We start from the raw sequence: 15506 nt of genomic DNA, 5'->3' as shown, positions 1-15506 counted from the left end.
CCCAGGCTGGAGCGCAGTGGTGCGATCTCACCTCACTGACCTCTGCCTCCCCTCCAGGGTTCCAGCAATTCTCCCACCTCAGCCTCCCAAGTAAGTGGGACTATAGGCATGTGCCACCACATCCAGCTAATTTTTTTTTTTTTTTTTTTGAGACAGAGTCTCGCTCTATCACCCAGGCTGGAGTGCAGTGGCACAATCTCGGCTCACTGCAACCTCCGCCTTCTGGGATCAAGCGATTCTCCTGCCTCAGCCTCCCAATTAGCTGAGATTACAGACGCGTGCCACCATGCCTGGCTAATTTTTTGTATTTTTAATAGAGACGGGGTTTCACCGTGTTAGCCAGGATGGTCTCAATCTCCTGACCTCGTGATCCGCCTGCCTCGGCCTCCCAAAGTGCTGGGATTACAAGCGTGAGCCACCGCGCCCAGCCCACACCCAGCTAATTTTTGTATTTTTTGGTAGAGGTACGGTTTCACCATGTTGGCCAGGCTGGTCTCAAACTCCTGACCTCAAGTGATCCACTTGCCTTGGTCTCCCAAAGAGCTGGGATTACAGGAGAGAGCCACTGCACCCAGCACATATACTACCTTAAGTTTTTACTAACGTAATTGTTGCCTCATTCCCACAAATCAAAGGAAACTTTCATCAGTGTTTCAAAACTTAGGGTTGGCATAGCAAAGAATACATATTTTTAGACTTTCCAAAACCCCCAAAAAGTTACATTTTATCCTACAATAAATTAGCAATTTACTTAGCATTGATGAAAATTACCTGAACTAAGTAACAGCAGTAGTTATTTCTTGCTTATCAGATGACCTGACTGGCAATTATATCTGATAAGTAATTGAGAAAATAACCATCTGAGAAAAGGATTATCATTCAGTAGTGTACTTCAGTCACAATATGTAAATACACAAACCCTGACTGGATGGGAAAAGAGGCTATAAAAATACTTCAGTGACAATATGTAAATACAGAAACCCCGACTGGATGGGAAAGAGGCTATAAAAATACTTCAGTGACAATATGTAAATACAGAAACCCCGACTGGATGGGAAAGAGGCTATAAAAATACATTTTGTGGACCTAGAGCAGCAGCTCACGCCTGTAATCCCAACACTTTGGGAGGCTGAGGTGAGCACTTGAACCCAGCAGTTGAAGACCAGCCTGTGCAATATGATGAAACCCTGTCTCTACAAAAAAAAAAAAAAATTAGCTAGGCATGGTGGCACAAATCTGTAGTCCCAGGTACCCAAGAGGCTAAGGTGGATCATCTGAGTACGGAGAGTTCAAGGCTGCAGTGAGCTAAGACTGCACCACTGCACTCCAGCCTGGGTGACAGAGAGAGACCTTATCTCAAAAAAAAAAAAAAAAAAAAAAAAAAAAAAAAAGTCCGCGTGTGGTGGCTCATGCCTGTAATCCCAGCACTTTGGGAGGCTGAGGTGGGCAGATCATGAGGTCAGAAGTTCAAGACCAGCCTGGCCAACATAGTGAAACTCTGTCTCTATTAAAAATACAAGCCGCACACGGTGGCTCACGCCTGTAATCCCAGCACTTTGGAAGGCTGGGGCGGGCGATCACCTGAGGTTGGGAGTTCAAGACCAGCCTGATGAAAACGGAGAAACCCCGCCTCTACTAAAAGTACAAAATTAGCCGGGCATGGTGGCACATGCCTGTAATCCCAGCTACTTGGGAGGCTGAGGCAGGAGAATCGCTTGAACCCAGGAGGCGGAGGTTGCGTTGAGCCAAGATCACACCATTGCACACTAGCCTGGGCGACAAGAGCTAGACTCCGTCTCACAAAAAAAAAAAAAAAAAATTAGCCAGGTGTGGTGGCATGCGCCTGTAGTCCCAGCTACTCAGGAGGCTGAGGCAGAAGAATCCCTTGAACTCGGGAGGCAGAGGCTGCAGTGAGCCGAGACCACGCCATTGCACTCCAGCCTGGGTGACACACAGGCCAGCCAACTAGAAGACTAAATATAATGGTAGAAATATATCCAAAATATCTGTAATTACAACAGATATGAATGGTCTCCATGCTCTAGTTAAAGAGGTTAGCTGATGGCTCACTCCTGCAATCCCAGCACTTTGTGAGGCTGAGGTGGGAAGATCACTTGAGCCGAGGAGTTCACAATCAGCCCAGCCAACATAGCGATACATTCTAATTAAAAAGAAGTTAGCAAGTTGCTAACTTAACAAAGCAAAATCCAGCTATGTGGCGTTCATAAAAGATATATCTAAAACATCCCACTACAATTGACTAAAACTAAAAAGGCAACATAAAATGTTGACAAGGATGTAGAACTCTTAAACCACTCAGTCTTTGAGAATGAATTCCCAATTCTTAGGGCATCCACTGTGTGTAGAAGCTGAACTTTTTCCAGACACTTAGAATGAAATTCATTATGTACCATCCTTGATAGATTTGAGAAAACAGTCACTCAACTTTCTGTGTTCTGTGGTTCAGCTGACAAGCCTGAGAACAACTGTGTAACATGTGGAAAACACTTTAGCATTACTTAGTAAAGTTACACATACCCTACACACAAACCAAAAATTCCACTCTCAGTTATGTAGTCTTGAGAAAATGGACTTTGTTTACTGTGGGCAGGGTGGCAAATGTCCACATGAGGACAAGTACAATTGGTAATCTCAAAAAACTGGAAATGAGACAAATATCCATCAACAATGAAACAGACAAATAACATATGGCACATCCTTACAATGCAACATCATACTACTATGAGAAATCAATGGGCCGGGCGCGATGGCTAACACCTGTAATCCCGGCACTTTGGGAGGCTGAGGTGGGCGGATCGCTGGAGGTCAGGAGTTCAAGACCAGCCTGCCCAACATAGTGAAACCACATCTCTACTAAAAATGCAAAAAAAAAAAAAAAAAAAATTAGCCAGGCATGGTGGTGCCTGCCTATAATCCCAGCTACTTGGGAGGCTGAGGCAGGAGAATTGCTTGAACCCAGGAGGCAGAGGTTGCAGTGAGCCAAGATCGCACCATTGCACTCTAGCCTGGGCAACAAGAGCAAACTCTGTCTCAAAAAAAAAAAAAAAAAAAAAAAAAAAAAGCAAAAACAAGAGTCCGTGACCAGCCTGGCCAACATGGTGAAACCCCGTCTCCACTAAGAATACAAATATTAGCTGAGCATGGTGGCAGGTGTCTGTAATCCCAGCTACTCCGGAGGCCGAGGCAGGAGAATTGCTTGAACCCAGGAGGCAGAGGCTGCAGTGAGCTGAGAAGCCGAGATTGTGCCACTGGCATTCCAGCCTGGGCAAAACAGCAAGACTCCGTCTTACAAAACAAAAAAATGAAAAAAGAAATCTACATGGGGGCTGGGTGCAGTGACTCATGCCTGTAATACCAGAACTTTGGGAGGCCGAAGCAGGCAGATCACCTGAGGTCAAGAGTTCGAGACCAGCCTGGCTAACACAAGGAAACCCCGTCTCTACCAAAAAATACAAAAATTAGCCAGGCATGGTGGCGGACACCTGTAGTCTCAGCTATTCGGGAGGCTGAGGAAGGAGAATCACTTGAACCCGGGAGGTGAATGTTGCAGTGAGCCAAGATTGAGCCACTGCACTCCAGCCTGAGCAACAGAGTGAGACCCCATCTCAAAAAAAAGAAATCAACATGGATAAATCTCAAGCATGTAAGAGTGAAAGAATCAAGCATCAGAAGAATCATACAACTCTTACACTGAGAATAAGACTGAAAATGGGCACTATTAAACCATATGTTGCTTATGGATATACACATAAGGTAAAATTACTGTAAAAAAGGAACAGTAGGCGGGGGTGGTGGCTCATGCCTGTAATCCCAGCACTTTGGGAGCTCAGGTGGGCGGATCATGAGGTCAGGAGTTTGAGACCAGCCTGGCCAACACAGTGAAACCCCGTCTCTACCAAAAATACAAAAAATTAGCCAGGCGTGGTGGCGGGCACCTATAATCTGAGCTACTCGGGAGGCGGAGGCTGGAGATTAGCTTGAACCTGAGAGGTGGAGGTTGCAGTGAGCGGAGATTGGGCTACTACACTTCAGCCCAGGTGACAGTGCAAGACTCCGTCTCAAAAAAAAAAAAAAAGGAATAGTAGAACCTGTAGAGTGACTCATACCTATAATCCCAGGACTCTGGGAGGCCAAGCAGGAGGATCACTTGAGTCCAGGAGTTCAAGACCACCCTGGGCAACATAGCTAGACCTTGTCTCTATTTTAAAACAACACCACAAAGGAACAGTAAACCTAAAATGTAGGGTAATGGTTACCTCTAGGAAAGCGAAAAGAAATGCCTTGGGAGCTGGCATACACAGGGGACTTCCAGGTAGCAGTAATGTCCTATTTCTTGGTTGTTCATTTTACTTTTAATTTTACATATGGGGCCAGGCGTTAAGATCGCACCTGTAATCTCAGCACTTTAGTAGGCCAAGGCAGGAGGATCACTTTAGCCTAAGAAACCAGCCTGGGCAACATAGCAAGACTCCCTCTCTACAAAAAGAAAAATTAGCTGAGCATGGTGATGCATCCCTGTGGTCCAAGCTACTCAGGAGGCTGAGGTGGGAGGATGGCTTAATCCTGGGAGATAAAGGCTGAAGTGAGCCATGATCATGCCATGACACTCCAGCCTGGGCGACAAAGCAAGATCCTGTCTCCAAAAAAAAACAACTCTACATATGTTTTTACCCCCAACCACCTTCTACATTATACATTGACAGCTCTACATGTTTTTATGCCTCATATACCATTTACGGTATGTACGCTATTTTTTGGGTTTTTCTTCTGAGACAGGGTCTGTCACCCAGGCTGAAGTGCAGTGGCACAATCACAGCCCACTGCAGTCTCAACTACCCAGGCTTAAGCAATCCTCCAACCTCAGCCTCCTGAGTAGCTAGAACTACAAGCACACCGCGCCCACCTAATTTTTGTATTTTTAGTAAAGACAGGGTTTTGCCACGTTGTCTAAGCTGGTCTCCAACTCCTGGGCTCAAGAGATTCACCACCCTCGGCCTCCCAAAGTGCTGGGATTATAGGCATGAGCCACCACACCCAGACTATGCTGTATTTTTCAATAAAAATCAGCAAGTATGCAAAGTATGATCCTATTTATTTATTTATTGAGATAGGGTCTCACTCTGTCACCCAGGCTGGAGTACAATGACACAATCATAGCTCACTGCGGCCTCAACCTCCTGGACTCAAGCGATCCTCCCACCTCAGCCTCACAAGTAGATGGGACTCTGGGTACATGCAATCATGCCCAGCTAATTTTTACATTTTTTTATAGAGACAGGGTCTCACTATATTGCCCACGCTGGTCTCGAACTCCTACTCAAGAAATCCTTCCACCTCAGCCTCCCAAAGCGTTGGAATGACACGCAGGAGCCATGAAGCCAGGCTCCAACTTTTTTTTTTTTTAAACATATACTCTATTTTTTTTTTTTTTTTTTTTGAGACGGAGTCTTGCTCTGTCACCCAGGCTGGAGTGCAGTGGCGCAATCTCGGCTCACTGCAAGCTCCGCCTCCCGGGTTCACGCCATTCTCCTGCCTCAGCCTCTCCGAGTAGCTGGGACTACAGGCGCCCGCCACCACGCCCGGCTAATTTTTTTGTATTTTTAGTAGAGACGGGGTTTCACCGTGGTCTCGATCTCCTGACCTCGTGATCCACCCGCCTCAGCCTCCCAAAGTGCTGGGATTACAGGCGTGAGCCACCGCGCCCGGCTTACTCTATGTTTTAGGGGGGAAAAAAAAAGGCCAGGCACAGTGGTCCACACCTGTAATCCCAGCACTTTGGGAGGCCAAAGCAGGTGGATCACCTGAGGTCAGGAGTTCAAAACCAGCGTGGCCAAAATGACAAAATCCTGTCTCTACAAAAAATACAAAAATTATCAGAGCACGGTGGCAGGCTAATCGCTTGAACCCAGGAGGCGGAGGTTGCAGTGAACTGAGATCACACCACTGCACTCTGGCCTGGGTGACAGAATGAAACTCCATCTCAAAAAAAAAAAATTAGCCAGGCGCGATGGCTCACGCCTGTAATCCCAGCACTTTGGGAGGCCGAGGCGGGAGGATCACGCACGAGGTCAGGAGATCGAGACCATCCTGGCTAACACGGTGAAACCCCGTCTCTACTAAAAATACAAAACATTAGGCAGGCTTGACAGCACACGCCTATAGTCCCAGCTACTCCAGAGGCAGGAGAATGGCGTGAACCTGGGAGGCAGAGCTTGCAGTGAGCCGAGATAGGACCACTGCACTCCAGCCTGGGCAACACAGCAAGACTCCGTCTCGAAAAAAAAAAATTAGCCGGGCGTGCTGATGTATGCCTGTAGTCCCAGCTGCTTGGGAAGTTGAGGCACAATAATCACTTAAGCCAGGAAGGTAGAGGTTACAGTGAGCCAAGGCACCACAGCACTCCAGCCTGGGTGACAGAGCAAGACTGTCTCAAGAAAATAAAAACAAAAGAAGAAGCCAGGTGTAGTGGCTCACATCTGTAATCCCAGCACTTTGGGAGGCCAAGGCAGGCAGATCACCTGAGGTCATGAGTTCGAGACCAATGTGGCCAACATGATGCAACCTCTTCTCTACTAAAAATACAAAAATTAGGCAGGTGTGATGGCTGATTTTTGTAATCCCAGCACTTTGGGAGGCCAAGGCAGGCGGATCACCTGAGGTCAGGAGTTCCAAGACCAACATGGCCAACATGGTGAAATCCCATCTCTTCTAAAAATACAAAAATTAGCCAAGTGTGTTGGCAGGCACCTGTAACCCCAGCTACTCAGGAGGCTGAGGCAGGAGAATCGCTTGAACCCGTATGCAGAGGTTGCAGTGGGCGAGGATCGCACCACTGCACTCCAACCTGGGTGACAGAGCGAGACTCCATATCTAAATAAATAAATAAATGAAGAGTATTACCTAGTCTTAAATAAAACACCTACTCTACTCCTTAATGTGAGCCCTATTTCATACTTCAAATCCAAATAGTTAACTGGATTCCAATTCAATTATGCTATGTCCAGCATGAAAATGAGTTATCAAAAAATGGAAACTTACCAAACATTGTTTACAAACGGGTAAAAAAAGGCCGGGCGCCGTGGCTCACCCCTGTAATCCCAGCACTTTGGGAGGCCGAGGCGGGCGGATCACGAGGTTAGGAGATCGAGACCATCCTGGCTAACACTGTGAAACCCCGTCTCTAATAAAAATACAAAAAATTAGCCGGGCGTGGCGGGCCGCCAGTAGTCTCAGCTACTAGGAAGGCTGAGACAGGAGAATGGCGTGAACCCGGGAGGCGGAGCTTGCAGTGAGCCAAGATCACGCCACTGCACTCCAGCCTGGGCGACAGAACGAGACTCCGTCTCAAAAAAAAAAAAAAAAAAAAAAAAGGAAAGGCTTCAATTCAGACCACTCCAAACCTTCAAGAAAGGTTTGTCCTTTCTACACATATTTTATACTTAAGAGGGTAGATACAGGGACCAGTTCCCATCACAATACAAGTGCATATTGAAATAAACCTATTAGTCTCCATGTTCTCACACCATTTCTCCCTACACAATAAAAGTCACTCAGGCTAATACTAAGAGAGACACTCTTGGTGATCACTACATAGACTGCACTAGTAACCAGGAAAGGGAAGCAGAGGTGTTACTGTTGTTCCAATATAGTTCTAAACGCAACTCCAGGTGACTACTGCTGATCCAGCCCACATTCAAAGGGAGGACAGAGGAAACCAGAGCAGCAGGAAACAGGCAGGAGAGGCAATTACCATAGCCCTTTCCCATGGCCTCATTCTCTCCCATGCCACCACTCTCGGGCATATTTCAATTACAACAAAAACCTTCCTTCTCTGAAAAGTTTCATAATTATCGAGGGTGAGGCAACAGGGAAGCAAATGGGGGAAATCAGCGCTGTGGGAAAATCTCTCGTCACATGTATCAACTAGCCATAAGTAGGAAAATCAGGAGTACGCTGACAGCAAGCAAAAGGGCAGTTTGGGAAACTAATCACTTCTGCCTAATGATAAGAAAAGCCTTCAAAGCAATGGAAGGACAACCCTAGCGAAGGGGCTCCACAGGTGAGTGTACTGAAAGAAACTATCATCTCCAGGGAGTGGAATACATTCCCTTTCCTGAGGTAAAAGGGGAACACACCAATGTAGGATACCAGAGAACTTAGGTATCATGTTCAACTTCCTCCTACCTTTCACAAACTGGCACTAAAATGGATACACAATTCACAGTGAAAAGTGAGGAATGCAATAACTAGTCGCATACCCCTTGGTGAAAAAAGTGCTGTCACAACGGGAGAGGAATAAAGAACTGGGTTCACCCAAGAAATTATATGCCCTTCAAATAAAAGATAATCTTTGGATACCTTATGGAGACCTGAAAAAACCCTCAACTAGCTGGGCACCGTAGTGCACACCTGTAATCCCAGCTACTCAGGAGGCTGAGGTGGAAGAATCGCTTAAGCCCAGGAGCTGGAGGCCAGCCTGGGCAACATATGGAGACCATATCTCTAAAATTAATAGTAATTTTTTAAAATCTCTCAACTGTTAGGATACACCGGTGCTGTAGAAAGATAATAAGCCTAAATACTGGCAAACCATATACCTTCCTTGAATGTGAGGTAAAAACAATATGCAATAGAAGTGGTAGTAAATGACTGGATTACATCAAACAGGAAATAACAGTAATAATGATGGGATCAACCCCTAAAGCGAGCAAGGATTAGAGACCAGCGTGGTGACAGTTGAGATGCGTGGGCAACTAATTAGACTAAAAACTCAGGGGAAAATGTGGAAAAGCCGAGTGGGAAAGTGATTCAGAGGCAAACAGAACTGAGCTGTAATGTACCAATGAAAGAATAACATTTTGAGTATGTATTATTAACAGAGAGAGCTTTGCGGTTTACAAAGCGCTCAAAAACCTACATTAAAGAATGAACTGTGATATAACCAGACTACAGGAACAGGGGGTGAGGAGGAAAACTGAGTCCCAATTGACACCAATGCCCTACACAATTGAAAAGAAGTAGAATTGAACTGTGACTCCGGGTAAGCCAGGAAAGGTTAGAGAGCGCCTATGTTGGGGCTATAAGAGGGCCAGTCCCAAGACTAGCTACCGGCGTGAAAGCGGAAAGGTGATGAGATGGGACCGACAGCGTGGCGGAGAAGCTCCAGTCTACCGGCAGGCACCGAGGTGGGAGAGAAAACCACACCCTCCAGGGCAGAAACCCGAAGGGGGGAGGGGAGGCGCCCCTGGGGCTGGGTGGGGCCCGGCCGACCCAGACGGGGGAAAGCAGGAAGAAGCACAGGGCAACGTGAGGGGAAGAGGAAGGAGAGAGCCCGGGCCTGTACATAGAGGGACCGTGGACCTGGCGAGTGAAGCTCGGCCCGGTCCTCACGGGTGGGCGCTGGGGCAGTCTGCAGGCGGTGGGGGTTCAGACCAGCTGAACCCAGAACTCTACAGAAAGCACACGCTGCAGCGCTCAGGGCCCTGGAACAGGGAAGGAGAGGGAGAGAATGGCAATTACCGCTGCTGCTCTCGGAGGACTCAAGACCCGCTGCCGCCGCCGCCGCTCGTTACCTGCCAATGTGCCTCTTACAAAGCGGCGGCGGCGGCACAGGCTGCCCAACCCGTCACGTGACCTCGCGTCACGGGCGAAGGAGGAGCCACAACACGTCGCTCGTATGCAGCTTCAGAGCCAGCCCAGGCGGCGCGCGGCCTCTTCTAGCCACCACCTCCACCCCAACCCCGCGAGGCCGACCGCGTGGAGGTGGGGAACGACAGAAAGGAACAAATAAGGGAGAGCTGATAATATGTATTGTACTCGGAGTCATCAGGAGAGTATTACCCACCGCATCCAGGGTATCCACAACTGCATCTTGTCGTCGCGCCGTGATGACCTCACAAAGCACCGCAGATTGCTCCCCTGTGGTCGCCCTGTGCGCATCACGTGATGTGGTCCAACCACTCAGGGCAAGTTTGGCCTCCCAAATGTTGCACGAGGGGACCACGACTCCCAACATGCTGCACAGCCAAGGCGACCCCTACCGCAGCCTTTCTCCCGCGGGCTTCTAGATGAACCCCCTAGTGCCGAGGGAAGGCCGGGACGGAAAGCGGACTAAGCTGGCTTGAAGGACTAATACCATTGGATGCCGCCCGCCAGGTGGCGGAGCGTGGTGCCTGCTGGGAGGTGTAGTCCTGGCGGGGGGTGGGGTTCCGCTCCCACGTTCCTGGGCTCGGTCTGCGCCCTGCCCCCTGCGCGGGAAACGTCAACGGCTAGCAGCGAGAGCCTCCGCAAGGCGGAAGGTGCGCCCACTTTTAGTCTTGTTCAGTGCGGTTTTACTTTTGCCCTCCAAGCCCCTTCTGGGTGAAAAAGACTAGAATCTATTGAACGCCTACTCCAAGTCAGCCGTGTATTTCTGTTATATCATATAATCAACCCCTTGAGTCCAGGATTTCCCCTATTTAAGGATAAGAAAAAAGCTTAGAGTTGTCTGTTGACCGAAGAGACAGACCCAGGTTTTCTGTCTTAGAAAATTAATGACCTCCTCTCAATAGGATCTGACCTGTTGTCAACTCCAAGAATTACGAATAAATAAGATGATGGTTTATAATTGTAGCATGGTGTTTTAAAGTATTTTCCATTTACTGGCCTGTTTGGATGTGAGGGCGATCTGGCTGAGATATCTGTCACCCCATTGATCGCCAGGGCTGATTCGGCTGATCTGGCTGCCTAGGCGGGTGGCCCCTTCCTCCTGCACCTCTCCATGTGCGTCCCTCCCGAAGCTGCACATTCGGTCGAAAAGGAGGAGCATCCCCCATAGAGGAGGACAAGTCAAGGATATAGGAGTAGCTGCACGCCCGTTAACAAGCTCTCAAGGTCCTCCAAACGAGCTCTCAAGGTCCGCTTACTGGCCTGTTTTATCCCAAGCTAGTTACATACAAGGACTTTGCAGTCCCGTCATGCCTTACCTCAATTGGAGCTTTCCTCTGTAATAACACCACTTCACCGGCTTGTGAAAATTAAATGAGATTATGTAAAATGCCTGCTTGGCACATAATAAACCCTCAATAAGTATCAGTAATCATTTTCACACTCTACCCATTGGGCCCAACAGATCTAAGTAAGGTAGAAAGGAGAAATTAGCTTATACTGAACTTTGTACAGGGCACTATGCTAATTACTAGTTTGCTAGTTATTAAGTAAAACAATTGACATCTTAAACAGTCCTGTCTAGTTCAAATAAAGCCTTTGTTATTCATCTGAATTAAAGAATGCTGCCGGGCGTGGTGGCTCACACCTGTAATCTCAGCAATTTGGGAGCCCGAGGAGGGCGGATCACAAGATCACGAGTTTGAGACCAGCTTGACCAACATGGTGAAACCTCCGTCTCTGTTAAAAATACAAAAAAATGTCCGGGCGCGGTGGCTCACGCCTGTAATCCCAACACTTTGGGAGGCCGAGGCGGGCCGATCACGAGGTCAGGAGATCGAGACCATCCTGGCTAAAACGGTGAAAACCCGTCTCTACTACAAAATACAAAAAATTAGCTGGGCGCGGTGGTGGGCGCCTGTAGTCCCAGCTACTCGGGAGGCTGAGGCAGGAGAATGGCGTGAACCCAGGAGGCGGAGTTTGCAGTGAGCCGAGATCGTGCCACTGCACTCCAGCCTGGGCGACGAAGCAAGACTCCGTCTCAAAAAAAAAAAAAAAAATTGGCTGGGCGTGGTGGCACATGCCTGTAATCCCAGCTACTCAGGAGGCTGAGGTAGGAGAATCACTTGAACCCAGGAGGTGGAGGTTACAGTGAGCCAAGATAGCACCACTGCACTCCGGAGTTTGTCTCAAACAAAAACAAAACAAAAGAATGCTTAGACTGTGCCTTTAACAAACAGAACTGGGCCGGGCGTGATGGCTCACGCATGTAATCCCAGCACTTTGGGAGGCCGAGGTGGGTGGATCACCTGAGGTCAGGAGTTTGTGACCAGCCTGGCCAACACGGTGAAACCCCATCTTTACTAAAAAAATACAAAAAATTAGCCGGGCGTGGTGGCAGGCGCCTGTAATCTCAGCTACTTGGGAGGCTGAGGCAGGAGAATCACTTGAACCCAGGAGGCGGAGGTTGTCGTGATCCAAAATTGTGCCACTGCACTCCAGCCTGGGAGGCAGAGTGAGACTCCATCTCAAAAAAAAAACAACTTATCATCATCACCATTCATGTGTAGGTGTATCTTATCTCACCTCTTTTGACAATGAGCTAGGATTGTGTCTTGTCTGTTCGTCTTCCTCCTCTTTGTCCTGCTGCTTTATAGAAATGTGTGGGAGCATCAAAGATAAAAACCACCCTTGAGCCGGGCGCGGTGGCTCACGCTTGTAATCCCAGCACTTTGGGAGGCCGAGGCGGGCGGATCACGAGGTCAGGAGATCGAGACCACGGTGAAACCCCGTCTCTACTAAAAATACAAAAAATTAGCCGGGCGTGGTGGCGGGCGCCTGTAGTCCCAGCTACTCGGGAGGCTGAGGCAGGAGAATGGCGTGAACCCAGGATGCGGAGCTTCCAGTGAGCCAAGATCACGCCACTGTACTCCAGCCTGGGCAACAGAGCAAGACTCCGTCTCCAAAAAAAAAAAAAAAAGAATGTGATAACAGAGAGGAAATAGGCTTCCTAGAGTCTTAAAAAAAAAAGTGAACCTTAATAAGCAAAAGTGTATGCCTTGCAAGAAACCGGGTGGCCTAACCAGCACTTAGAACATTCTGACCCCTTAGCAGATTTCTGCCTTTAACAGATGAAGATGGGTGTTCCATGCCTATTAACCATAAGGTTCCCTGACCTGTGTTCCATGTTTTCAAGCAACCTACTGATTAGAATTTGGCTGCTATTTAATACTTTCCTCCAGAGAAGTGAATGTGCTGTTGACCAGAGAACCATATGTTATTTGGCTTGACTGAAAAGTAGTGTACTGGCCAGGCACAGTGGCTCACGCCTGTAATCCCAGCACTTTGGGAGGCCGAGGTGGGTGGATCACCTGAAGTCAGGAGTTTGAGACCAGCCTGACTAATGTAGTGAAACCCCATCTCTACTAAAAATACCAAAAAATTAGCATGGCATGGTGGCACATGCCTGTAATCCCAGCTACTAGGGAGGCTGAGGCAGGAGAATTGCTTGAATCCAAGAGGCAGAGGTTGCAGTGAGATCACGCCATTGCACTCCAGCCTGGGCGACAGAGCGAGACTCCTTCGAAAAAAAAAAAAAGAGAGAGAGAAAGAGAAAGGAAAGGAAAAGAAAATGAAAATTAGTGTACTGGAAGCCAGGCACAATAGCTCATGCCTGTAATCCCAGAACTTTGGGAGGCCAAAGTGGGAGGATCCCTTGAGCCCAGGAGTTCGAGACCAGCCTGGGCAACATACTGAGACCCCATCTCTTTTTTTTTTTTTTTTTGAGGCGGAGTTTCACTCTTGTTGCCCAGGCTGGAGTGCAGTGGCACGATCTCGGCTCACTGCAACCTCCAAAAATCCCAAAGTGCTGGGATTACAGACGTGAGCCACCGCACCAAGCAACCCCACCTCTATTTTTAAGCAAAGGAAAAACAACTGGCTGGGCAGGTTCAAGTGATTCTCCTGCCTCAGCCTCCTGAGTAGCTGGGATTATAGGTGCATGCCACCACGCCCGGCTAATTTTTGTATTTTTAGTAGAGATGGGGTTTCACCATGTTGGCCAGGCTGGTCTCGAACTTCTGACCTCAGATGATCCGCCCACCTTGGCCTCCCAAGGTGCTGGGATTACAGGGGTGAGCCACTGTGCCCCGCCTGAGATGCTGAACTTTAAATGCAGTGACCAAAAGAAGTAATCATAATGTCACTGTGTGAGGCCTTTTGGGCATGGTGACTTACACCTGTAATCCCAGCACTTTTGGAGGCCTAGGAGGGAGGATTTCGAATTGCTCTAGTATTGACTTTGGAAACAAAAGACATCGTTCTATTTATAGCATTCTGTTTTTGGTAGTGGTATTTCCATTTACAAAATGTTGTAATTCTCAATCGCTGATAATGTCAAATCCTAGAAAACACAGCATTCCTACATGTGATTTTAACATCATTCTCAAAGAGTTGTTGGCCGAAGACTCATTTCACGAATCCAATTTTTCCAAAATAGACAATTCTGATGATTCAGATGATCCTGATGTTAGCTCTGTTTAGAAATAACTCCAAGAACAGTTTGTTAAATTTTATGTTCACACTGAAAACCAGTCAGATTTGCTTCAGCCTCAATGAGCGTGTTTATGTGAAATTAAATGAGCACTGGCAGCAAGCTGCACTTTTTTTTTCTAAACCAGGAAAGGGTTAAAAACCTTTGCTTAGGCCAGACACAGTGGTTCATGCCTGTAACCCCAGCACTTTGGGAGGCCAAGAGGGGATAATCCCTTGAGCCCAGGATTTCAAGACCAGAATGGCCAACATGGCAAAACCCCATCTCTACTAAAAAATACAAAAATTAGCCAGGAGTGATGGTACACACCTGTAGTCCCAGCTACTCAGGTGACTGAGGCACAAGAATCACTGGAACCTGAGAGGTAGAGGTTGCAGCGAGCCGAGCTCATACCACTGCACTCCAGCCTGGGCAACAGAGCAAGACTCTTGTCAAAAAAAAAAAAAAAAAAAAAAAAAAAAAAACAAAGAAAGCAAGCCTGGCTGGGCACAGTGGCTTATGCCTGTAATCTCAGCACTTTGGGAGGCCGAGAAGGGCAGATCACAAGGTCAGGATTTCGAGACCAGGCTGGCCAACATGGTGAAACCCTGTGTCTACTAAAAAAAAATTTAAAAATTAGCTGGGCATGGTGGTGTGCGCCCGTAATCCCAGCTACTCGGGAGGCTGAGGTGGGAGAATTGCTTGAACACGGGAGGCAGAGGTTGCAGGGAGCCGAGATCGCACTGCTGCACCCCAGCCTGGGCGACAGAGCAAGACTCTGTCTCAAAAATATATATATATTACAAAAATTAGCTGGGTGTGGTGGTACATGCCTGTAGTCCCAGCTACTTGGGAGGCTGAAGCACAATAATTTGAACCCAGGAGGCGGAGGTTGCAGTGAGCCAGATTGCACCACTGCACTCCAGCTTGGGCAACATAGCAAGACTCCATCTCAAAGAAACAAAACCAAAAAAAAAATCCCTTTGCTTATGGCCAGGCACGGTGGCTGATGCCTATAATCCCAGGATTTGGGGAGGCCATCGCCAGCAGATTGCTTGAAGCCAGGAGTTCGAGAACAGCCTGGGCTACATGGCAAAATATCATCTCTATAAAAAAAATGCAAATATTAGCTGGCGCTGGTGGTGCACACCTGTAGTACCAACTACTAAGGAGGCTGAGGTGGGAGAATCAATTGAGCCTTGGAGGTCAAGGATGTAGTGAGCCATGATCACATCACTGCACTTCAGCCTGGGCAACACAGCAAGACACTGTTTCAATAAAAACAAAATCTTGGCCGGGCGCAGTGGCT

At 47.9% G+C, this 15506-nt stretch overlaps 1 protein-coding gene across 14 annotated transcripts in view; it reads right to left on the bottom strand.

The window, feature by feature from the left end:
• The window catches only part of UBAP2 (ubiquitin associated protein 2), a 127781-nt gene extending 117629 nt beyond the window's left edge, over window positions 1-10152 (bottom strand). For 4 of the 14 annotated variants that reach the window (XM_063609040.1, XM_063609039.1, XM_063609046.1 and 1 more), the window contains exon 1: window positions 9866-9910. Coding sequence is in view for 1 of the 14 variants with exons in the window: in XM_055293879.2 (XP_055149854.2) it covers window positions 9382-9503; window positions 9866-9960 (217 nt within the window). In the remaining 13 variants the exon portion in view is untranslated. Of the gene's footprint in view, window positions 1-9381; window positions 9504-9593; window positions 9667-9865 lie in introns of those variants that run through there. The other 10 variants (XM_055293875.2, XM_063609038.1, XM_055293879.2 and 7 more) reach the window with 9 other exon arrangements.
• Window positions 10153-15506: the final 5354 nt, after the last annotated feature.

Source organism: Symphalangus syndactylus, chromosome 9 (genome assembly GCF_028878055.3).
Source record: "Symphalangus syndactylus isolate Jambi chromosome 9, NHGRI_mSymSyn1-v2.1_pri, whole genome shotgun sequence".
NCBI classification, from domain to species: Eukaryota; Metazoa; Chordata; class Mammalia; order Primates; family Hylobatidae; genus Symphalangus; species Symphalangus syndactylus.
Note: the sequence above shows the minus strand (reverse complement) of the source record. Positions and strands in the feature narration are given on the sequence as shown.